We start from the raw sequence: 27,187 nt of genomic DNA on the forward strand, positions 1-27,187 counted from the left end.
TGCAGGCATGATTTCATCAACAGTCAGAGCTTAACTAACAGAGGTTCATGTTTCTATAAATGCATGTACACTAATACCTTTATAAGCTAACTTCTATTTTCTTTTTGACCTGAAACACACACTTTATTTTTTTTTTAATTGGGGTATAGTTGCTTCACAGTGTTGTTAGTTTCTGCTGTACAACAAAGTGAATCAGCTATATGTATATATATGTCCCCTCCCTCTTGGACCTCCCTCCAATCCATCCCCTCATCCCACCCATCTAGGTCACCACAGAGCACCGAGCTGAGCTCCCTGCACTATACAGCAGGTTCTCACTAGCTATCTGTTTTATACATGTTAGTGTATATATGTCATTCCCAATCTCCCAATTCATCCCACTCCCCCTTCCCCCGCCCCGTGTCCACACATCCATTCTCTATGTCTGTGTCTCTATTCCTGCCCTGCAAATAGGTTCATCTGTACCATTTTTCTAGATTGCACATATATGTGTTAATATAAGATATTTATTTTTCTCTTTCTGACTTACTCTGTATGACACACTTTAGGTTCATCCATGCACCCCAATATTCACTGCAGCACTATTTACAATAGCCAGGACATGGAAGCAACCTAAATATCCATCAACAGATGAATGGATAAAGAAGATGTGGTACATATATACAATGGAATATTACTCAGACATAAAAAGGAACGAAATTGGGTCATTTGTAGAGACGTGGATGGACCTAACTTCTATTTTTCATAACCTATTTCTTACTTTGGAACTACTGTCTTCACAATGAAATCTCAACTAACCCACTAAAATTTCTCGTTATACAGGGCCATTTAAGAGTAATACTGTGGTCATTTTTCCAAATGAGAGAATATTAAATAACTTTCAGGGGTGGAGGAGTAATCTACTTTTGCTTTTTCAAGAACAAAAATCAGTTTTGAAGTTAATGAGAGTTATGAGACATATACAAAAAGCTATCCAAGTTTTCCTCCATCTACGTTATTGACTAATATGGTAGAAATGTTTGTTTTCTTTTTTGTTCCTAGAACAAAGCTCTAGTGTTATAAACTTTATAATAATAGAGCCATGAATTAGACAGACACATCTTAAGTTAGACAGACCTCTTTAAAAATGGTGCCAATGAAATAAGCCAGATAGGTGAAGAAGAAGGAAGTGGCTTATGGAAAAATTACTCTAGTGGGGAGTTATAGCTATTTAATTCTAGTTATGATCCAGTACATATCTAGTTATTTTATGAAATGTTGACTAAGCTCAAGATGACACATCACAAAGTTTACAGTTGGTGAACTTGTTAGTAGGCACAAGGCAAGACTACTCATTCCTCAGTGAAAGTAAGTTCACCACCTAGAGAGTATATGTAGCCATTCACTTCATCAAGGTGAATCCCTGAACTAAGTCCAGAGACTCTGACAGATTTTTAAAAGCCAGGCCATTTCCACTTTTCTGGTTCCCTAATGTTTTGATCAGGGTTGTAGAAACTGGTCATATATTTAAATGGGTACATTTACAAATTAACATTTCAATATAATATCACAAATATGATGCCTATGTGAATACGCACATTGATAGACAACAATCTGAGTTGACCTTCATGAAGGGGAAGTTTTAGGCCCAACTGGTTTCTCCAGCCTCACCTTGAATGTGCCCTGGATGTGCCATTTAGATAAATAAAAACAGATAACTGTGACCAAATTGTAAATTTCCATTTGTTTTTATGTACCAGATAAACACAACTAATTTCAAATTATCAAGCCCTTGCCATCACAATTACAGACCTATAAAAAAATCATAACTGTGTAATAAAAAAGGTCAATTGATTAATCGCAAAAATAATTGCAGATAAAATGAAATGAGGACTTGAATGAATGGTTATTCTTCAGGCTAAGAAATACAGGAATGTAAAAAGAAGATCTGATGAAGGGAAGAGAGGGGAAAAATCAACATTAGCCTTTACATACATGCGTTTACTTCCATAGACATGTCCTTCCTAAATGTTATCATTCTTAAAATGCAGTCCTGGAGGAAGCACCAGGGGTGACTGATGTGACCTGCCAGTTAAGCCGTCATTGCTTGCCTGAGGCTTAGGAGTGGCAGCCAGGTTTTTATTTCCTCTGGCAAAAATGCAATCCTGGTTAATGAAATGCATCACCGAGCCTCATAATTTGTGTCTCTCTAAGCTCAAAGCAAAGCCAATCCACTGGGCTTAATAACTGCCTCAACAGCATGTCAGATATGAAGGACAAGAGACATCCAACTAAAATAAAGGAAAGTCAAAACAGAGGGAAAGGTTTCAAGAAAAAGAAAGAGGGAGAGAAAGGCAGCTAGTTATGGGAGGGGGAAAGGGAAAGTGGATCTCTACCTATTAAGAGGGAAGAGAAGCCTACCATCTTTTTTTTTTAATCAAGTGTAAATAAACTAAATATTTATTTAAAAGGCAGAGATGGTCAGATTGGATAAAAAAAATTAAGGCCCCAAAATATGTTATCTATAAGAGAAAATGTTTTAAAATACAAAAACATTACTAGTTAAAAAGAAAGGGATGGAAAAAAGTTACACTATGCAACAAAAAGTACAAGCAAGATTATATGGTTATGTATCAAAGTAGATTTTTACAAAATACCAAATGATAATGAAAATGAGCTACTGGAACTCTTGTAATTTTCTGGTGGAACAATAAAATGATATGTCCACTTTGTGAAATTATTTAATAGTTCTTTATAAAGTCAAATATACATCTAATACATGCATCAGCAATTCTACCCCTAGGTATTTACATAAGAGAAATGAAAACACAGGTCCACACACAGACTTGTACAAGAATGTTCATAGTAGCCTTAGTCATAATAACTCCAAAGTAGAAATAACCCAAATATCCATAAATAGAAGAATGGAAAAACAATTTTTGATATATTTATGGTATGAAATACTACTCAGTAAAAAAACAATAAACTACTGATACATGCCACACAAGGAGTATATCTCAAGAACATATTGAACAAAAGAGGGTAGACACAATAGAGTATATATGGTATGCTTCTATTTATATGAAGCCTGGGAATGAACAAAAACAATCATGACAATACAAATCAGAAAGCATTTGCTTCTGGGGATGGGGAATGGTTGACTGGAAAAAGGAACAAGTATGGAGAAATTCTATATCTGGATTTGGATGGTAGTTACACAAGTGCATGCAATTTTGAAAATGCATCAAACTGTACTCTTATGATCTGTCCATTTTATTGTATGTAAACTATATCTCAAAAATTAAAAGAATAATAATAATAAGTTGAGTACCTACAATGTGCATAATATTATATTAAGATGTGAATAATGCTGAATAGAGATAGTGTACAAAAATTAATAATAAAAAAAGAGGAAAAAGAAGATATCTGCCTGAGAAAAATCTGAATAGGAAACATTCATATCCATATCCAATGTATTTATAAAGTAAAAGAAAGTAGCACATATCTTGTTGGTTAAAAGTCATTAAATTGAGTTTAAATCTTGGCTCCACCACTTATTAGCTGTGACTTTGGGCTATGACCTGTCCAGGACTCAGTTTCTTCATCTGTAAAATGGGGCCAGTAATATCTACTTTATTGGTTTATAAGAATGTAAGAATTAAATAAGGAGTATCTGAAAATACTTTGTGCTTAGCGTTAAGTTTTTTGTAAATTCTACATGAATTCATACATGTGTGAATAGTACACACACACTAAACACTTGTGTGTGTTTGTTCCTACCCTTCCTCTAACCTTCTCTTACCCAAAGCCTTCTTTATTACTGACTTTGCATTCCCTTATTGAACAGCAACAAGCCTTTTTTAAAAACATGCTGGAGGTCATCTGAAAGAAACTTAAAAGTCTTCTTCGAGACAGTAAAAATATTAAAATATTGAGTGCAACAGTTCATGAACCACAGACTACTAAAACTACACAGGAATTTAACGTGGTAATGCAAATTGCTAGGTGGTAATCAAAATGAGAGAGCTTTAATGCTCTCTGTTCTTATATCTTGTCATTTAAACATTTTCCACAGATAACCTCTCAAGAGTTCTACAAAATTATACATGATTCTTTGCACACTTTCAATTTTCCTTCTGCAAAAAGTTTTAATCTGCTAGAAACCCAAACTGGTCCCAGTATAAATAGCTGGAGACTTAGCTTGGATGTAGAAATGAGGTGATCATTAGGGCAAATTTGCTAGAAAAAGCATTGTAAAATATAGTCATTGATGTATTTACTGCTTTTCTTTCCTTCACAGATCACAGAATAATTTATCTGTTTAGAATATTCATATTTTGTTTTCCTGAACATAGTTTTTATTTCCAGACCAATTACTTTTTCTAAAGTTTTTAAAAGACATTTTAAATGCAAATTAATCAAGACTGGGTAGCTGAGAGATTAAGCATCCAGTCAGAGTATACACATTCAGATCATGACCCTGACAAAACTTGCAGGTGAACCACATTGCTTAGAAATATCGAAAAAAATAAGAAAAAGTTATGTCATGAATGCATACATGTAGATACTAGTTTATCCTTACATAGGCATAAGGTAAGTGATATTTAATATAAAATTAATAATGTGGTAGTTTTCTTACTGTTTTATAACTTTGCTTTCAAAGAATTACATTACTATACAGTATGCCTCTTTCTCTGGTAACTGGAAAAACCGGGTATCAGCCCATCATCACAGGTAAGTGTTTTTTTTTAAAATTTAACAGTGTTTCTAATACTGTAGTATGAATATGACTGTAATGCCATATGCCATAAAAACTGTATAATTATTCACTCATTAGTGTGTAGGCTGGGCTACCATGAAGCAATCATATTGCTGCTTCTTCTTTATCAATGCATGAATCATTATACCTAAATATGAATTTCTTTCTCACATTATCTTTTCATTTTTGATGTTTAGTGTTGTAATACGTAGAACATCTACAGTGTTTGTATCATATAAGCCAATATTGATGCAGGTACTGATAGACAATTCATCTTGTAAACAGATGACATAAACTTATGGTATGAGTAAATATAGTTATAAATCTACTTTCTCTTCCTTATGATTTTTTTAATAACATTTTCTTTTCTCTAGCTTACTTTATTGTAAGAGAATACAGTATATAATACATATAACGTGCTAATCAACTGGTTATGTTATTGGTAAGGCTTCCAGTCAGCAATAGGCTATTAGGTAAGTTTATGGGGGAGTCAAAAGTTATAAGCAGATTTTCAACTGCCCAGGGGGCCAGTGTCCCTAACCCCCACGTTGGGTCAACTGTATTATTATTATAGTTATAATGTAAATTAATAAAGGACACCACAATAGACTACACATTAATTCTAATTCATTAATATTACAGATACTCCTATGTTCCACTCTTTTGGTTTTAAGCTAGTTTTTTATAATGACAGAAAATATCATTCTTTTTTGCCAAAAATAGTGACATTCCTGAAGTATTGTATATTCAACAGTTTATAAATCAAGTGTTCCTTTCAAATGGTCAAAAAGAGTCAGCCTTAGCACATCACCATAAGCAAGGACCAAATTCAATATTCAGATTACCATATTTGGACGATTATAAATGAGAACTTTATCTGGCTTGTGTTGTCCTATTCTCAGAGCTTCTTCCAGAAGTGGTATGTATTCTACCTTCTTTCCAGGTTCAATGCCAAACGATGCTGTAACAACGATCTTGGGCTACAATGAAAAATAAGTAAATAAATACACGAAAAAGCTTAACCATCCTAATTAAGGTAACCACAATATTTCAGATGCAGGCTGACAATTTAACATTTCTTAAGAAACGTTTGAATGATTCTGTTCTCTATTAAATAAATGGCCTGAAAACTAATAAGCTATTTTTAAATGTTATAGCCCTAACCACTTCCACATAAATCTCACTTACCTGTTCAGAATTCCACACTTAATGATGCTTCTGGCTAATAAACATGAGCTGTTAAAAAATAGTTCTGAAAAGAATTCATTAAATCAGGTAGATGTAAATTTGCCATGAACCAGTGAAATGGAAGCCTAGGGCCCCCTCACTTGCAGAGGGTTGCATAACAGCTGGTTGTTGCTAAAGTTGTAGCATTTCTTAGGGGGGGGGGAGACCCAGCCTGACTGCTATTAGGAAGCATTTCTAAAGTTTTTTATGTAAGCATCTCTGCTTGAACACCTAGAGAGACCTCAGAAGGAAGAGACCTGAATCTCCAATAATTATTTTATGATTCTTTTCTCATTCCAAATACATACTCATTTTCACCAAATTTTATATTGTAATTTTGTCATATTTTTCTTAAAAGGGCCCTCATTTAAGTTTCAAGCCCCACAAAGCCTGAACATGGCCCCGTCATTAAGACACACTTGGCACTCTTCTTTACCTGACAACTTGCTAGTCATTCTTCAAGATATGCACAGGTGTAGCTAAAAGGCTTAGGATCAATCTTCCTTCCCTGGTAGATTCTGAGCAGGCCTCAGATATCCAACTACAGTCAAAGTGTTCCTTTGTCCCCACCTCTGCACAGGAAGCTCTCCAAGGCCAAATTTGGACCCCGTTACCTCCCTGTCTCCTATGCCTGTTACAATGCTTGCCATACCATAAGCTCTCAACAAATATTTGTGGCAATGAACCAAAATTCTCGTTAATCTGCAAAACAAACATATCTTTGTTCTTTTAAGTACACTGTTTCTTCACGGAGAAATCCAAAGCAAAGGAAACAGATAATAAATTACTCAGGAGAAAGATAATCAGTCCAACATAGTGCACCTATTCCTGAATTTTGATTTCTGGTTACAATACATTTCATCTAGGGAAGGTTTATATAATGTCAAATATATGCATATATAGCACTTTCTGGTTTTTAATATCATTTAATATTCATGGAGCTGAGGCTCAGTGCAGTTGCATAGCTTGCTCCAGATTAGAAGTGTTGGAATCAGAAAGAGGGCCAGTACTGACTGATTTCAGAATCTTCCTCTTTCCACTATTTCAAGCTGCCTTTTAAAAGCAAAAAAAAAAAAAAAAAAAAAGGAAAGAAATGAAAAAGTAAATCTTGTATCCTTTTTTAATATTTTTAAAGGTCAGACATTTGAATATAATTCACATTTTAATATCTGAAATATGTACACAAATAACTCCAGATAACATTCCCTAAGATTAGAATTCTGAATTCTGAATAAATGAAAGTAAGTTACACATCAAATTAAAAACATATATAGAATATATCAAAAGTTGAATAATTTAATAAAGTCAAAATTAGATTCTTCCTCTAGAAAATAATCCCTTTCACTTTTCTATTAACAGCTTTTTATTGGAGGTTTTATTCCATCTCAAGTGGACTACATTCTTCCCATCTTCATCTGTTAAAATAAAACTTTTTCTTTGGCCTAATTAGTTGAAAATCACGACATCAAAATCATCCCTGGTTTCAATTATCATCCAAATATCTCAGGTATGTATCTCTATCTCCATCTCCTCACCATGAATTTGACTTGCTCAATGGTCCCGCCCATAAGAATCTGCACTTACTGCCTAAACTCCTTAACAAGGTTGGGGGTGGGGGAGGTGTCTATATGTGTGTGTGTCTTATGGATGAAAACTCCTCCAGTGATAAAGCATAAGTTTTATAAATTCTTATTTTATATATATATATATATAAATTTTTCCACATCGTATAAAATCTTTTAAAAAAGAAATACATCTCATACCTTTGCCCAAATGGTGTTTAAGATTTCTGTAGCTGAAAAGCTAGAGTCTATAGCTTCCTCAGAGAAGTCTCCAACTGCCCACTGATTTGCAGATCAGTGACTGATACTTCCCCCTAGATTTCCCTTCATAAGCACTAACTCAACATGTTTTTAAAAAGAGAGAAAAAAGAGAATCCAGCCAGTTAGTGTGCAAACCAGCTTCCTAGTTCTAATAACTGATCTATTACCAGATGAAGTCAGATATGTAAAACCTCACTCCATGCCTAGTACTCTGGGGACCCTCAGTATATATTAGTTCCCTTTTCTTTGTTAAGAATGTTTCTCATCCTGCGCTTGTAAAACTCTATAAAGGTCAGTCATCTCCTACTCCCATAATGACCTTCCTTCTTTAATCATCTCCTACTCCCATAATGACCTTCCTTCTTTAATCTTTCCATTGCTGTTCCTCTCCTGCACATTGCCCACTAGCCACTGATTCACAAAGAGACCACCTACCAAAGGTTCTCATTCTAACCTCTCTCCCACTCACATCATATTGCAAGACTTGCCTCCTCTTAACATTGCTTAAAACATGACAGTCACCTGCTCAAAAATTTGACCGGTCAGTGTCTACAGGATGCAATTCAGACAATAACTGCCTTTTCAAGCTCACCTTCTCTCCCTCTTCAATCACATTGGTCTATTTGTTGTCCTTTAAATGAATTTTTACCCTTTCCTGCCTCTCATGCTAGACTCCTATTCTTTTTCGAGCCTTTTGGATCCCACTATGTCATTCTCTTCAGCTAGCTGAATCTTAGCCAAGACATAACTCAAATCTCACCTCCTTCAGGAAGCCTTCTTCAGCCACCCCAACTAAAAGATATCATTCCTGCCTCTAAATCAGGGATCTGCAAACTATGATTCAGAGCCAAACTCTGCCCAAATTACATTCTGTAAAGTGTTGTTGGAACACTGCTTTGCCCTTAGTTCCTGCATTGTCTAAGGCTGTTTTTGTGCTACCACAGCACAGCTGAGTAGTTGCAATAGAAACCATGTAACCCAAAATGCCTAAAATATTTACTATCTGGTAACTTACAGAAAAAAGTTTGCTGATTCCTGCTCTAAATTCATAGAATAATAACAGCTAACCTTTTTTTTTTTTAATGAGTATTATATGCCAGGCACTGTGTTAGTGTTTTAAATTCAATATCTCAAAGATATTTCACAACAGCCTTTCAAGTTTGTGATTTTAGTACCCCATCTAAACGTGTAACTTCACCTGTCCCTAACACCCCCTCTTAACCACTGTGCTATACCACCATTCCTGGAAATATATAGATTATAAAACTAGTCATGTGTCCCATCCATTTGATAAATATCATTTCTTAACCAGTTCCAAGGACAGTACCAGGCATAGAGTGGAAGCTTAATAAATACATGTTGAATGAGTAAATTAGTTATTATTTTTCTTAAATGTCTTACACAAATATACGGCAAGTTAACTTGAAAGGCTTGCACCTTATATGTTATATTCTTCACAGTATCTAGAAAGATGTCTACCACATAGGACTGACTCGAAAATAAAATTTTGGTTAATAGTGTATGCCAAATAAAAAGTAAACTTTATCTCATTTGATAGGAGGATCTAATAAGTACAGATCACTCTTCGATGGTTCATCCACAGATAAATATGGCTGTATTATATGCAGCTACTACTTGATTTCTCCAAATAAAGCACTTACCTTTGCATGATCAATGCGACTGCTTAGTTCTCTGGATGCAAATCCCCCAAATATGAGACTATGGATGGCTCCTATCCTAGCACACGCCAGCATGGTGTACATCGCCTGGGGGATCATGGGCATGTAGATAACCACGGTGTCACCCTTCTTGACACCATGCTTGACCAAAACACCAGCCAGCTTAGAGACCTATAACAACATCATCAGATCAGCAAAGTGTTCTCTGTGATAATTCACTAAACTTCTCAGTTACGACAGTAACGCAAGAAGATGATCACCGCCCCCCCGCCCGTAGTGGATTATAGAAGTCTGAGAAATACACATTTGATGATGGTGGTAAGAGTTTAGATGGTGACAATAATAACAGACATCTGGATTATAATAATTGACTACAAACCAACTTACTATTATTATGCCATATGAATTCCATGGCTTAAATGTGCTTAATTATTCATTCAACAACATTTTTACTAAGCAACTATCATGCGCCAGACATTGTGTTTAGGGTTGGGAACACAACACTGAAAAACAAAGACAAAGACTTGTCCCTGTGGAGCTTTTATGCTAAAGGGGGAATCTGTCAAGTGAGCAGAAAAATAAAATAATTACAAATTTAGTTATATGTTGGGTTAACTGTTGAAGGAAACAGTTAAGATCAAAAGCCTACACATGATAAAATTTGTTGCAAGAAACCTTTGCATGGGCAATTACAGCAAGCTGTGGGAAGTATGCCAGATCTAAGTGAGGATCTAAGAAGTTCAACATTCTTTTATTTAAAAAATATATATTGAGTTCCTATACATCACACACACTGTTTTCTGATACATCAGTAAACAAACAAGACAAAGATCTCTATCAGAGTACTTATGTTTTAGCAGAGGATATGCAATAAATGTAATAATTATGTATTATGTTAAAAGGTATTGAGTGCTATTTGATGGGGGAATAGAGCAAAATAGAGGGGATTGGGAGTGCAGGGGATGTAATTCTCAATGGGACGATCAGAATAGTCCCAAAAGGGACTTCCCTGGTGGTCCAGTGGTTAAGACTCCACACAGACTTCCACTGCAGGGGGCATGGGTTCAATCCCTGGTTGGGGAACTAAGATCCCGCATGCCGCAGCACGGCCCAAAAAAAAAAAAAAAAAAAAAAAAAAGATAGACCTAAGAAAGTGACATTTTAGCAATGACACATAAGAGGTTGAGACTAAGTGGATATCTGTGAGCATACTATTTCAGGTAGAAAGGGCACCAGTACAGTGGCGTAAGGGGGATCATAGGTGATGTGACTGAGGAACGTAGAGGAGACCAGGGAGCTGAAACAGAAAGAACAAGTGAGAAAGTAGTCATAGATCAGGTCAGAGAGCTAAAGGGTCAGTAGGGATCCACTGGGCAAATGGAAGGACTATGGCTTGGCTTTGAATGTGACTGTTCAAGATAGTAAACAGAGGAGGCCTGGGAGAAGGAATTAGGCCACACTGCTATTTGAGGTTCCTTTCATTTCACTCTGCCTCTCCTACTTTTTGAACAAGTTCAAAGGATTCTGAATCCTGATCATTATTCCTTTTTCTCTCTATTCCCTTCCTCTGTGCAGATGGGGAAAGATGTGGTCAAGGTTAAGGGCTCTGGGGAAAGACAGACCGTAACAAACAACTCTCTCAGTGTTTTATCCTGCCCTATATTGCAAACTCTAATTTAGTGCAATTTTTTAAGAACCCCAAGTTGTCCAGTAGAAAGTTACAAGAAAGATAAATCAAAGTAATATCAATCATGAAGTTAAATTCTATTATATGGAGCTCAAGAACCAAGACAAACACTAAACGTTATATCCAAATATCTCAGTGTAAACCCTACAGAAAGTGGCCATGCTCTGGGATCGCATTACTGAGTGTCCTGTTTAAGGTACAGCACTGGGAGAGACCAACGAGAAGAGTTTGTCCTATTTACAGCTATAGCCTTGGCATCTTAAATAGTGTTGAATAAAAAGAATTTTCAACCAAAACCCAATCTAGCAATGATTCAGTAATTTTATAATCCTGTCTTACTTCACAACGTTGCTGGAAGATGTCCAAAATTTTTCTGTCCCCTGAAAGAAATGAAATCAATAAATTCAAGACTTTCTTTAAAAGAAGGATCTCACAATGGCTAAATGTAGCCCCAAGATGTATTTAAGGTGGGGTCATGTCACACCTAAAAAAAAAAAAAATGAGCCAACATATTAAACTTAGAAGGTTTCATATGCAAATTCAGATTTCCAGGTTCTCTTGAAAAACTGGAAGGTCTAGCCACAGTGGGTCTGTGTTCTTGAATGACAACAATCAACTGAACCCAATGATCAGCTGCTGGGTTTGCCATGAACTTGCTATTCCCTAGGGCTATTTATAAGAGAGCTTGCATTTTTCTTTCCTTCTGGGTTTAAAATATATTCTTCTACATCCTGTTTATTTTGTCATGTGCTTACACCATAGTTCCATAACCATAGAGGTGTGATATATACAGATAATTGATTTTTCTCTCATCCATGTCTCCCATTTATATTATCTGCCTGGTTCCTGCAGGCATCTGAGTTGTTAACCACTGCCTTGAAGACAATCTTCAGTCAAATTAAGCTGCACTATGTCTGTATCACCAATAGATGGTGCCCATTTGGCCTTGTTAACCTCCCTTCTTGCAGCTACTCCTCAATGTTTAGATACCATACTAACCACACTAAAGTTGCTCTGAAGACAAGAGTTTTACATGGTCAATAGAGAAAAATACCTTTTTTAGTAGTTTCTGGGGCTAAATGTCACTGCAGTAAAATTTTCCATTGTTACTTCTAAATTTTAAAATATATATATTTATTTTTATAAATATGAAAATGAATGGGTAAATATGTTTCAGGTAAGACTTCTAATAAATAAGCTAATGAAAAATGAAATATTAGCTCATAGCAAAAGATGGGATTGATTTAATATGAAAATATTTGAGAATGTTTCATTAAAAAATATTCCTCATTAATATTATATCTAGTGTTGGGACTTCCCTGGTGGTGCAGAGGTTAAGAATCCGCCTGCCAATGCAGGGACATGGGTTTGAGCCCTGGTCCGGGAAGATCCCACATGCCGCGGAGCAACTAAGCCAGTGCGCCACAACTACTGAGCTTGTGCTCTAGAGCCCACGAGCCACAACTACTGAGCCCACGTGCCACAACTACTGAAGCCCGTGCGCCTAGACCCTGTGTTCCACAACAATAGAAGCCACCGCAATGAGAAGCCCGTGCACCGCAACAAAGAGTAGCCCCTGCTCGCCGCAACTAGAGAAAGCCTGCATGCAGCAACAAAGACCCAATGCAGCCAAAAATAAAAATAAATAAATTTATTAAAAAAATATATTATATCTCATGTTGGTTAATTTGGAAACCCCAGAACAGAATACTTAGTAGTCTTACTCAGATGCAAAAATAATCATTTTGAAGATAAGTGTAAGCAACAGCGAGCCATTAGAGGAAATATCTAGAAATCTCAGTCACCTAAGAGTTCATAATCACTCAAATAAAGTTCTATGAAACCATCACAAAGGACAATTTGATTATTGCTATTTCAGGGTTCACCTTGTTTTCATTGGCTTTTTGATGGAAAATTATCAAACGGAAGATAGATATTATTTTTATCCAATGTTATATTCTTATTCTACCATAGATGTCTGAGTGTAGATTTATAATTTCTATTATTATCCAAAAGGAAAAAATTTTAACATGTATTTCATATAACCTACAGTTTCTCAACTAAAGAAAAAATTAAATCATGTGCCACTCATCCAACCCATATTAATCTTTGTACCTTCTTAGAACTATTTTAATTTATCAACTATTTAATAGTCTTATACAGGCACAAATCACTAAAATTGGTTTTCTTTCTGACATCAAGGGCAATACATAACCCATAGAATCATGGTCAGGCCATGATACTCCTCTAACATGAGGATAACTGAGCTGGGGACGAAGCCTGAAGAAATGAAACAAATGTATACATACATATTCATTTAGAACAACAGTGTTTGCTTTTTCCCACTAGTTATTTATTATATGAACTAATTATTATTTTGGTACTAATTTAAACTTATTTTAATATCTAAGTATCCTGCCATTGATTCAAGTTATATAGTATCTGCTATGTGTCCTATACTGAGGTCAAGTCGGCAGGTGCAAAAATGAGGAAGATATGTTCCTTAAGGCAAAGAAATTCACAGTCCAGGAAAAAATATCATACATAAATAGTAATGATAAAATAAGAAAATACAACAAATATTTATGTAATATAAAACGGTATACACATATATTTGGTTTATATATAACATACATATATTTGGTTTAGATGCAAGGAAAAACTTTAAATTTTAGAATGGTAAAATAACAACATGTAAGCATAAATAATGAAAAAAACTTCAGTAAAATTTTTATGTACTCATTCTGGAAAATCTTCATTCCAAAGCAGTCTGTGAAGAAAGACAAATACCATATTATATCACTTATATGTGGAATCTAAAATATAACATAAATGAACCTATCTATGAAACAGAAACAGACTCACAGACATAGAGAACAGACCATGGGGGGAGGCGGGGGAGGGATGGATGGGGAGTTTGGGACTAGCAGATACAAACTATTATATAGGATGTTTAAACAACAAGGTCCTATTGTATAGCACAGGGAACTATATCCAATATCCTGTAATAAACCATATTGGAAAAAAAGCAGTCTGCGACTTAGTAGAATTTCATGACCAAAAGCCCATGACACAAAAATAAATATTAATCAAAACTGATCAAAGACTATGTTCTATAGAGTAAATTAGCACTTGCTTCACAAACTGCCAGTGTGTCCATCTAAAGAAAATCGTGTTTGTATGACAAAGATAGCGTTGGTGTCCAAATTATAGTAAAAATATAACAATCAGAGGCAACCTCAGGGCCATGTCAAAGAAAATTACATGAAAGAGAAGACAAGAGAAAGCATGTTTTTCAGCGGCGATGATATTACTCTGCAAACCCTGGTCGAATCAATATCAGAAAATGTAACTACTTTAAAAATCAATTATAGGGGCTTCCCTGGTGGCGCAGTGGTTGAGAGTCTGCCTGCCAGTGCAGGGGACGCGGGTTCGAGCCCTGGTCTGGGAGGATCCCACATGCCGCGGAGCAACTGAGCCCGTGAGCCACAATTACTGAGCCTGCGCGTCTGGAGCCTGTGCTCTGCAACGGGAGAGGCCGCGATGGTGAGAGGCCCGCGCACCGCGATGAAGAGTGACCCCCCACTTGCCACAACTAGAGAAAGCCCTCGCACAGAAACGAAGACCCTACACAGCCATATATAAAATAAATAAAATTAAATTAAAAAAAAAAAATCAATTATAATATCTGAGGAAACAGTTTACTAAAATTGCGGATGAATGACCTGTTCTTCAGAATATATAGAATTTCCCACAGAAAGAGATAATTACCTAAAATACCTGCATTTTACTTTTAAACATATAAGTTAATCACATATTTTGTACATACACAGACATCATACACACGTTTTTGGTTTTTCTTGTACACACATAGAGAGCCACCAAAAAGGTAAAAATTTATCTCTAATGAATTGTTTCTTCTTTTGGCCATGCACCAGCCATGTATACAGGTAAATAAATACCTGTGAAAAGAATCAGTTATACTAAAACTGCTTAAGATCTGAAATAATACTATCTTTTTGAAAGGAAATCTTTCAGGAATGCAAAATATTTCCATCTAACATAAGAAGCTTCCAGAAATGTAACTTTTTAAGACAGTGACTATTTATTGGATATGAAATTGAGATAATTCTCATTTAAATATGATGCTATATTAAGTCCATTCAATTGTGAGATATTCCTTTCAATAGCAGGAAAGTGGAGGTGATGTGATGTTATTAAAAGAAGAGAAATCCTTCCTCAAAAGATAAAAGGATACCATTTATATTCAAGAGTAAAATGTATTATTACTATCTAAAACAGAGAATATATATTCATATTTTAAAACAGAATTCTATTAAATTAAAAAAAAAGTAAAAAGTAGTATCTAATTTTCAAAACAGTTATCTGACAGTGAGCTAGAAAACATTTACTAAGACTTTTCCTTTCAAATAATTTTCTCCAAATGAAGGAATAAATATCATTACTCAGAATAATCATTTTTCTCATTCCCATTTTCTTCACAAGTGGGTGTCAATCAATATTTCGTCATTTTAAGACTGTGTATTTGCAAGCAGAATGAAATGGAGAATTGTTTAATCCATTTAGTTCAGGCTCAAATTAACCACAATTTCAATAATCTGTGAGCTTTCAAGACTAATGTGATTTCAGACTATATTTCACAGAAAATTAGTTCAATCCTACATTTCTCTATGCATATGTGCTCATAGACTTGATAAGGAATATGTTCTTCCATTTCTTTAATATTCATATGTTGTGATTTACAAGTACATCATCAAAATTTATCACATCTTATAAAGGACACTTTGTTCATTTTAAAATAGTACCTCTATGTAACAGTCAGGCCATTGCTGACAGAGAAAATAATCTTACATCAAGGAGAAGTCCAAGGTCTAAAAGAATAGAAAATGTAATTGATGCCTACCATTTACTTATGACATGACTACAGAATGTGTAATAAAAAGGAAAGAATTATATAGAAAAGAAATAATTATTGCCTCCACTTTTTCCCATTTTAACATCTTTCCACTCTAGGCGTTAATGGTCGAGTAATAATGACTTCCTCCTGCTTTTACTCACTTGATAGTTTCTGCCTAAGTTCCTAATCCTCATGGAATTTGCTATTTGGATCAGGAATTTGCCTGAGAAAGTAAAGGCAGTTCAGAATGGATAGAGCAAGAATTCAGGGTGAAAAATGTTGTGAGATGGCCTGGAAAGGTATAGTGTCATATACTGTATCTTTTAGAGCCTTGTTAAGCTCTGTTAAGTTTAGATTTATCCTAAGTTCAATGTGTAACAATTCAAAAGTGTTAAATCCTCTGTAGAAGTAGGCACTTTCCTTATTCTTGCAATGCAATTATTATTGCAAGATCTAGGGTTGTGACACTGGGGATAAAAATAAATAATACGATTTGAGAAATACTTCATGTAGACTGTATAGGGACTGATGATTGATGGATGCAGGGAATAATGGGAGGACGGGAAGAAATGGGCCCAGATTTTTGGTTTTAGCAACTGGTTGGAAAGTGATTTTGTTTACAGAGTTGGTTCCTGGGTTTGAATCAATGTTCCCTGTTAAGCTTGAGGCATGGAGATGGGAAGGTCAGAAGTTTAAAATGGCCTTTGGAGGGCAGAAGACAAAACTTATTAAGGGAATGCTAAAGGAGAAAAAAATACAGCACTGAAGCCCCAGTGGATACCAGGGACCATGAATTTGTAGTAAACCCGTATTTTTAGTGAGGTAATTTTCCTCCAACAGGATTCAACATATTAAGATACAGGAATGAAGATAACAAAGAACTGGGTTGATCCAAAATGTAAACTAGATAGCTAGTGGGAAGCAGCCGCATAGCACAGGGAGATCAGCTCGGTGCTTTGTGTCCACCTAGAGGGGTGGGATAGGGAGGGTGGGAGGGAGGGAGACGCAAGAGGGAGGGGATATGGGGATATATGTAGACGTATAGCTGATTCACTTTGTTATACAGCAGCAACTAACACAACAATGTAAAGCAATTATACTCCAATAAAGATGTTAAAAAAAAAAAAGTAAACACAGTAAGCAAAATAAAAACAAATTTTTTAAAATAAAGAATTGGGTTGATCCAGGTCTGGAGTTCTACCACAGAGGTGAGGTGGAACAACAACAGGTAAGACAGGTGAGCATATTAGCAAGAGAGTTGTGTTGTTAAAGAAGCTAACCAGGATAGCCGAGAGATAGAAACAGAAGAACTTAGGTAGTGACTACACAGTCAGAACCATTGAAAACTACGATATTCAAATGATATTGTGTCTAAAAATGCAGACTGTCTGAAAATGTGGTTTTGCTGCATTGTATACCAGAGGTTTAAAATAGACACTCTGAAAATTATAAGCCCCAATTTACATATGATCTTGACCTTTTCCCCACCTTCCATCTACCAAAAAAGCCAAACTCTAGGGTTCCCTCATGCATCTGTTTCCAGCTGATCCTCACAAAGTCCTCCTTTTGTCCTTGGGACATCTACGACGTCCCCCTTTCCCTCCACTGTTCACCCCATCCCTTAGCTTATCCCACCTCAGGCAAATCTCCTTCTCACAGATCCCTCCATATAATACATCAACCTCTGTAGCTCTTTAAAATGCTCAGAAAGACCTCTCAAAACTAACTCACTGGTCTCTATCTATCTCTACACTTTCCTCTAATTGAACCTGCTTTTCTCTAGCACCAATATTTCCAATAATTTTTCATTTGTATTCATTTTATTTCCCTCCCTTAATCCCTTGAATTATGAATATTGCAAGGATATTGACTTTATTATTTGTCACTGCTAATGCACTGTATTTCAGCTGTATTATGTGTTAAGCAGTTTGGTAGCTAGATTGGAACCCAAGCACCACTCAGAAAAGTACCATCCAGAGATAAATGGAGAAATATCATATAAATTCCAATTAAAGAGTTACTCAAATGAATTTTTAAAGCATAGCTGAAGTCAAAGGTGATTACTTTCTGTATGTTTCCTAGAGCATTTCTAAAGAAAATATTCCAAGTCCTGAGGCAAGTTTTATTACATTTTAAAAAATATAACCCACCTGGACTGAAATGAAACAAAATTCAACTATTAGAGAAGTCATTTTTCAAAATTTTACACTCACATATCTTTACATAGACATTCTAAAAAAATCTAACAAAATGTGGTTAAAATATACATTCTTCCAAATTTATGTTTAAAAAGGTACAGAATCCAGTGTTTTATTAATAAAGAACATTCAATTCAATACAAATTTATGTAAGTCATCTAGATATGGCTATATTCTTCAATGAACATAAAAGCCATGATAATAATTATTGCTCTACATATTTGTATATATAGTAATAAGCATGCAAAACGTAAAACAAAGTTAATATTTTAAAAGTTACAGTGTGGCTGCTATAAACACCACATTAAAAGGCTAATGGAGAATACTTTTTTAAGTAGCAGTAAGTGAATTAAAACCAGATTCCTTTCTCTTGGTCTAATAAATTGTTTAATGTTGTGTTTCTCAGCCTGGGGTCTGTGGAGATATTCTCACAGTTGTCCATGAGTCTTCTATGAGAATTTTTTAACTTTGTGTTTTAATTTTGATAATTTTTAAAAATTAATAAGGCAAAGCATATTCTGGATTATATGAGCACTCATGCAATTTCACTGTATTTATTTGTATTTGTTTTTAATAATCTCATGCATATTAATTAAAAGCCAAATGATATCACGTTTTTTAATAATAAAATTGTATAATAAAAGGCTTTATGAAAGTTCAAGTACTACTATGTGACAAGAGAATTGAGGCATCATAGGGAACATGTTGCCTAACTCAAAGAACCCAGGGCCACAGCACTCAAACCATAAGCACCTTGCAATCAGTCATTCCATTCTAGCTCAATATCATTCACTATATGAAATTAATATTGTCAATTTGAGATTGATTGACTTTGTACATTTGTTTTTATCCTACTTATAAATCAGATACGGCTTTATATATGTATTGAGCTCTAAATAAAGGATATTAAAACCTAGTTTTAATTGCACATTAAAAATAATTAAGTCAATACAAAAAGTATGCAAGAATGTTTTTTCTTTATGAACTGTTTGTATGTCTCAATTTTGAGAGGGGGAAAAATGGTTTCTTTGATTTTTCTTCTCATAAAGAAAGACAAATATAAAAGAAGCAAGAGATGTCAACAGGAACCTTGAATCACTTAGAACAATTCTGCACTGATTATTTAATCAAAGCTTTAATTGAACAAACACCCCGAGAATTTTTACAGACAGTACATAAAACATGACAACTAGTCTGGGTACACCAACCACACTTCCCAGAATTTGCCTGTGTTCCTGTTAACCTTTAATGGTTTTGTTGGTCAATACATCCTAAAAGTCAATCAATATATATAAATGGCTCAATTTATATTGAGAAGTTGCTTAATATCCCAGGAGTGGTACAAGGACATGAGATCATTCCAATAGTTGGGTCTGTTCCCAACAGCATTAAGATCAAAAGGAGGCACACATATCTTTAAAAAATGAAAAATTCACAAATATAATGCATACCCTAGTAACTAATAAACAAAGCAACATAGATCATCACACATGCCAAGAATATATCATAAATATCCATAAATAGATCAAATTTCCCATAAAAACTATATATGATAATGTTAACATAATTCAGCTTTATAATAGAAACAAAATGATCTTAAATCAAGTATGGTATGAGAAAATGAACAATCAATTTCCCCAAGAGCTCCAATCTTCACAATAATTCTGTCGAATGCAATATGCTTTGATTTAGTAACACTTATTTAACTAGTACAAATGGCAAAACTATTACCATAAAACTGTCAAATGAATTAATAATGTTAACAGCATCATTTCCCATGTGTAGATATTTACTGATTTTGAAAAGTCTTATATGAAAATATTTCACTTCATATACTTGAAATATGATTCTATCCTCATATCTTTATTTGCATCACTAAGCCAATCAGTGTCTTCAATTTATGTTAATTAGCTTTATCCTCTGCTTGCTATGAAAATTATGTCAGGTCAAATAATTTCACAGTTTCATACATTTATTATTAAAGGTCAGAAACTGAAAGTTGATGATGTACCCAGCTGTCCTAAAGTTTCTGACTATACAACAGGTACAGGTGCTTGTCAACAGAAAAAGAATAATTGTTACCAATTCCTTGCACTTCCACCTGTAGGAACATATTTTTTTCTTTTTCTCCTCTGCCCCTTCTTGACTTTAGTAACTGTCTGTCTCCTTCCTTTATTCTTCAACAATCTTTCTATTTGGTTTCCCATTTAATTCATCTTGTTGGCCTAATTTAAGCCAGCAAAGACAACCATTTTTTGTCTTCACAGTGCACACCTTCATCATTAACTATGTCAGGTCCAACTCTTGGATAAATCTGCTGCAGACCAGGGACACCTATAGGGAGGCCACTTGTGTAAGGGGCACATATTTCTATCTTTCTTTCATGACCCAACTAATGCATCACTTCCACGCCAAAGGCTTCTCTCAGCTACTGGGGCCAGACTTGTCCCTTCTTCCTCTGTGCTAAAAATGTTATTGTTATATTACACACAATTGCTTTTGTGTTTTTCTCACCAGGCAAACTAAGAACTCCTTGAGGGCAGGAACCATTCATCTTTCTGAGCCCACTGCCTAATACAATTAGCATTCTATATGCCGAGGAAAACATCACTGAAGATGTTTTCCTTCTCTACCTCCAGCACACCACCTATGAGACTTTATTTTCAGCTACTATTTACCTCCCTGAACAATTTTTTATTGTCGAATAAAATGTCAATTGTAACATTAACAAGTTACAATTATTTACATATTAAATCTGGTATTTACTTGCCTATGGAATGAAAAGTATTTGTGGTAAAAAAAGAAAAACAACAACTCCTAATTGCCCATCTTTAAAATCCATCCAGCTACACTACATTTTCCAGCCTTCCTTGAAGCTGATCACCAAATAGGATGTACAGGAAGGTCATGTATGACATTTCTGGTTATGGGTTTAAAACACAGCCTGTCTGATCCTCTACATCCTCTTCCACCATCCCGAGAGTTGGGACACATATGCCTTTGCCTCAGCTTCAATGATGCAGATGAGAACAAGGAACTAGGGGATGAAGGTACAATAAGATTTAATCTGGGTCATGCCAAACTGAACCTCATCATCTTTTGACAAGAAATGCATTTTAAAATTTTTAAGTCACTATATTATTTGGCACATTTGTTTTAGCAGCTTAACCTTTAACCTAAAATTTTAAAGTTTTTGTTTAACATTATCTCAATTATTAGGCAAATTTTTAATGATGGTAATTATCCAAATAGTTTTTTGTGTAATATAACCGAAAGAGGGACTTCCCTGGTGGCACAGTGGTTAAGAATCTGCCTGCCAATGCAGGGGACACAGGTTCGATCCCTGGTCCAGGAAGATCCCACATGTGGCGGAGCGACTAAGCCCGTGTGCCACAACTACTGAGCCCGTGCGTCAACAACTACTAAGCCTGAGTGCCACAACTACTGAGCCTGTATGCTGCAACTACTGAAGCCCACATGCCTAAAGCTCATGCTCTGCAACAAGAGAAGCCACCGCAATGAGAAGCCTGCGCACTGCAATGAAGAGTAGCCCCCACTCGCCGCAACTAGAGAAAGCTCGTGTGCAGGAACGAAGACCCAACGTTGCCAAAAATAAATAAAATTTTTTAAAAAAGGACTCTCATTAAAAAAAAAAAAAAATATATATATATATAAAACAGAAAGAAAGAGAACTAAAGCACTTCTAACTAATAGTCTTCCTTTCCTAGGATTCTGCTTGAAATTTATACAGAAACCTTCCCTTGGGGTATTACACAAAAACACCTCAAAAGATGGAGAGCGGCAGGGCATCTATAGGTGGCTGCCCTATAATAGACTTAATCAGACTTTTTGCAAACCCATTAGGTGAAGCCAGAGATCCAAGATAAGATACATATGTGGAACAGCTTCCAGAATCCCATGGCACAAACCGTATCCTATCCTTTAACTGCCCACATGCAAGCACATGTTGCTATTGTTAAGGGGATTTAAGCCAAGTGGTGCCCATTCATTTCTCTCCTGGATCATTTGTCATCTCCTGGTTTCTAATCTTGCCCACCATGTTCTCTGCTTCTTCAGAGATGCCAAAGTGATTCCTTTAATAATATGGAGCTTCATACTCAGAATAAAATATAGTCTTTACCGTGGCCTGCGAGGTCCTACATGCCCTGACTCCTAGATACTCCCCCATCCTCACTTTCAACCACTCTCCTCTCCTCACCAGCCTTCTGGCTCTCCAAGTCTATTCTTACTTCAAGCCTTTGCCTGATATAATTTCCTGCAAATGTTCACATGGTTTCTCCCAGCCTTTATTTGAGTCTATGTCACTGGGTCATCTCCTCAATGATAAGTAGTTTTCTCTGACAAATCTATATAAAAGGGCAGCCCAAGTTACTCTCTAGCCCTATACTTTTCTTCCCTTATATCATGTTATCTTTTCACTTGTATTGTATTATCTTTTTATTCATAACATATCTCCCCAATTAGAATGCAATTTTCCTGTAGGCAAAGACTTATCATTCACTACTGTAATCCACGGTGTCCACAGAAGTGCCAAAAATATATTAGGTATTCTAAAAGTATGTTTTGAATAAATAAATAAATTTGGCTCCATCACCATTCCAATCCAAGAAAATAAATTCAAAGCAGATTGTCTACTGATTTTATTGAGTTAACTTTCAAAAAGGTCAGAGTTTAACCACCCTGAAGATAAGACAAATCATCTAATAAGAACCTACTAATGAATGATAAATAAATTCATTAAGCAAATGTAAGAATAAAAACTACTACAGACCAGACTTCCAGGTTTCCAAAATGGCCAAGTAAGGTAAATGTTTTAAGCAGAGCTTTGGATGCAGAAAGATATAAACCTTCACAGCCAGGCAATGTATTAAAATAAAGAAGATTTTCACCCTATTAAAAAATTAAAATTTCCCAATGTAAAAAAAAATTACGGTGTGGAAGAGACAAGTGATACTATTGGAAATAATCATTTCTCTTAGACGAGAATCAAAGTTTTTTTTTTTTACTTTTTGAATGAAAGTAGAACTATTGAATGTTCTATTCATGAGCTCATTCAGTATGTAATATGAGCTTATGCTACGAGGCCTGATTAGGCATTGTATAGATAAAATAAATTAATAAATAAATATTACCCCTATCCTCAAGAAGCTTTTACTCTGGTCAGGAGGTACATTAATAAATAAGTAGGTACACCAATAATGTAGGTACAATGCTAAGCAAAAAATGAACCAGTGCTTAGAGAAAGGTACAAGAAAAGTGGTCTTGACTTCAAAGCATGGTGAGAACTTCTGGCATAAGGGGAAGTGAAAAGAAGTAAGTTTATACTTCAAACAGTAATCTTAATTTCAGAAACGATATAATCTCTCTAAAAACCTGGCTGAGAAAATCCAAAGGGGTTGCCCGTATTGTTGCTATTTTGGGTTGATGTAAACGTTATCTTTAGACATTTTTAGTTTTGAATACATGTCTCTAAACATGGGAAAAAAAGAAGCTCGGAAACACCAAAATGTTGTTTTCTCATTCAATTTATTCCGTCCTATATTATCTATTAAATTGGTCTAATACTTATCTTTTTTAATATGGAGTACTCTCAGAATCTAACTAAAATTTCATTAAGTTGAAAAGTTACTCAAATAACGTTCCAGTTACAATTTTGATAAAAATTTAAATCAGTAGTTGGTATATAATCATCTTCAATTTCAAATGAAATATGTTTCTGCTAAACCACATTATACAACTTTGCATTGTACAAATTAGCTCGCTAAAATAACGAGGCTTATGGGAAAATTAGATGAAGCCAGACCACTCAAAAATCAATGTAACTAGAGCCTTTTAACATCCATAAAAGTACTAACACAGCATCATCTTCAGTAGATCATTTATAGCCTTAACACTGGGGGTCATGCTTCCTGATTTAAGATATTCTACTATAAGGCATTTGCTTCTAAATTTCTTTCCAAAGGATGGCTAGTCAAGACTAGTAGAGTATAGACTTTGTCATTAATTATTTTTAAAACAGGGGAAAATGTCCTCATCTTTAGATTCTTAAAACTACTTAATCATCAACACTTGCATTAAAAAAATCTTCATCTTTTTTTTTAATTAAGGTTTTCAGATATTGATAAGATATTCTCTTCAACTGTAAGAAAGTCTCTCACCAAAACTTGCTAACATGTTAACAATCCAATAGAAAAATGAATGCGCAAAAGATTTGAATGGGCACTTCAGAAAAGTCAAACAACAAACGGCCCAAAAGCACAGGAAAAGGAGCTCAACTGCATTAGCCATTAGGGATAAGGAAATTAAAGCCAAAAGGCAATATCACTGCACATTCACTTGAAAGCCCCAATTTAAAAGACTTGGTATTGGCAACACAAAGTGTTGGCAACTGCCATTCTCATATACCACCACTGGGAACAAAGTTGGTACAACCACTCTGGAAAACTGTTTGGCCCTCTATCTATGCAAACCAAGCATGTGCCTGCCCCATACATCAGCCATCTCACTCCTAAGCACATCCCCAAAACAAATGCACAAATATTGTCACAAAATTTTGTGTACAAACGTATTCATATCAGCATTATTTGTAATAGTCCCAAACAAGTCATTACCCAAGTGACCAAACTACAGCCTCTTGCAATGAAATGAAAGAATCTCAAACAAAAAGTTGAATGAAAAAAGCCAGACACAAATGAGTACCTTGATTTATTCAGTTTATACAAAGTTCAAAAAAGCAAGTAAACTTCATCATAAACAGTGTTTAGATATCTGGATAATAATCAAATGAATGCTAAGTGAGAAATGACTCAAAGGAGACATAATTAGTGCTTCTGGGGGCTGGGAACACTCTGTCTCCTGATCTGGTGACGTGGGTGTGTTCTGTTTGTGAAAATCTAACAAGCTTATACTTATGACCTGTACACTAATCTGAATGTATATTACATTTCAATACAAGTTTAAAAAACTGCATGCTAGGAAAATACATGAACCATTGTAAATTCAATCTCATACTAGCCTCATTCATTGATTTACCAAGCACAGAAAAGGTAATTTGCCGTACAGAGATACACCTTTTAGTGGTGCAGACTGTAATACACCTGAAGTATTTATTGCTTATTTAGGAAGTTTAAGGAAAGAAAACTAATCATATGCACTGTTGTATATTTTCTCCTCAACAAGGCAACCTCTGGCAGGGCTGAATTTCTGCATGTTCTGGTTTTTGTGTTTTAGGGTTTTGCTTATGGAAATATTGATGATGTGACAGACAGAGAAATAGCAGATTATCTTACCCTGACATGTTTCTGAGAAGATGAAATTCATATTTTGAAGAGAGCTTCCTAAAAGGCAGAGGTTGGAAGGAGGACTTCTCATGGGACATGGCCCTTGATTTCAGAGTAATTTTCTCCTCTAAATTATTCAACCTTCATAATTACAGCCACTGCCATAATTATATTTCAAAAATTACCTTTAGTAGAGATAATAGACACTTTGTTTGAATTAAATCAGGAAAATTTAGTACACACTGGGTTTCATCAATTTTCCCTGTATGCATATATTCACGAAAATTTCTCAAATGCCCTTTAGGGGTCATACTTTTGTTTAGTGAATATATACATAAAAATTCACAATTGTCTGAATACTAAAAAAAACCCCAAACTTACCACACGCAGAGGTAAATTGAACATGAAATTAGATATAGAGAAAATAAACTCCAAGTAGGAATTTCTAAAAATGATAAATACAATATATAATATATACACACACATGCAAACATAAACTCACACACACTCCTTTTTTTCACTGAGGTTTGATATAACTACTAATTTGAAAAGAGCTAAGAGAAGGACACAATGAACACGTGTCTCCTGGAATGCAGATCCGAGTTGTTAGTATGGGAAATTCAAGAAAGAAACATTCATCTTGCTACCAAGCCAAATGTAAATAAGCTAAATTTTTTCACAGATAATAAGAAGTTAGAATTTAGTTGGAAAGAAGATCAAGTTCTACTACTGATACAATTCAAAAATAAAAAGTTCCTGCAATAAAGGAAGCTAGAGTCACTTAGAAATTCTAAATGGTAGCTCATTCACTCATTCTTCCATCATTCAACAAATGTTTTCTATGGGCCAGGCACAATCTTGTGAACAAAACAAAAAAATCCCTTCCCCCATGGAACTGACATTCTAGAAGAGGAAACAACACTAAAGAAGATGGATAAATAAAATATATAGAATGGTACTGAGTAATAAATAAATTTTTAAAAGAAAGCAGAAAAAGGACGCATGAAGTGGTGTGCATGGGAACATTTATTTTTAACGTGGCCAAGGAAGATCTCACTGAGAAAATAATATCCAGGTACCAGGAACCATAAGATATCTGGAAGAAAAACCATCTCAAGCAGAAGGTAGGCAAGTACAAAGGCTCTAAGGTGGGAATGGAGCAAGCCAGGAGAGTTCACTGCAGGAGGCAGGGCAGGGTGGGGTGTGCAGTGCAGTTCAGTGGGGCTGGGGAGTAGGTCACAGGAGCCAGATCACAAAGCACCACAGCTCACCGTAGTGTGGTCCTGAGAGTCCTCCGAGTCTGGCTCACTGGAGCCCAGCCTCCCTACCCCCGGCACTGTGCTTCACTCCAAAGCCACTGCGGCGGCCCTAGATTCTCTCCTCCCAGGACCTCTGCATGTGCCATTCCTTCTGTCTCCAGGACCCTCCCTATCCCCACCGTTTGCCTTCCCACTTTTGGTCATTTGGGCTCATTTTAGACACTGACTCTTGCAAAAGCCTTCCTATGCCCTGTTAAGCCCTGGCTGAGCTGGGTGCCGTTCCATGTGTTTCCACAAAATACAACACTGCGCCACACAACCTCTGTTATGTTCACATGGTTTTTTAGCTCCTAGAAA

General features: G+C 35.5%; 1 protein-coding gene across 3 annotated transcripts in view; it reads right to left on the minus strand.

Moving 5' to 3' along the window:
* ACSS3 (acyl-CoA synthetase short chain family member 3) overlaps positions 1-27,187 on the minus strand; it is a 157,169-nt gene that overhangs the window by 92,947 nt on the left and 37,035 nt on the right. For all 3 annotated transcript variants that reach the window (XM_061204879.1, XM_061204877.1, XM_061204878.1), the window contains exons 3-4: positions 9,450-9,638; positions 5,584-5,718 (exon numbers count right to left, since the gene is read on the minus strand). In XM_061204879.1, the coding sequence (XP_061060862.1) occupies positions 5,584-5,718; positions 9,450-9,638 (324 nt within the window). The remainder of the gene's footprint in view (positions 1-5,583; positions 5,719-9,449; positions 9,639-27,187) is intronic.

This window comes from Eubalaena glacialis, chromosome 11, assembly GCF_028564815.1.
Source record: "Eubalaena glacialis isolate mEubGla1 chromosome 11, mEubGla1.1.hap2.+ XY, whole genome shotgun sequence".
NCBI lineage: Eukaryota > Metazoa > Chordata > Mammalia > Artiodactyla > Balaenidae > Eubalaena > Eubalaena glacialis.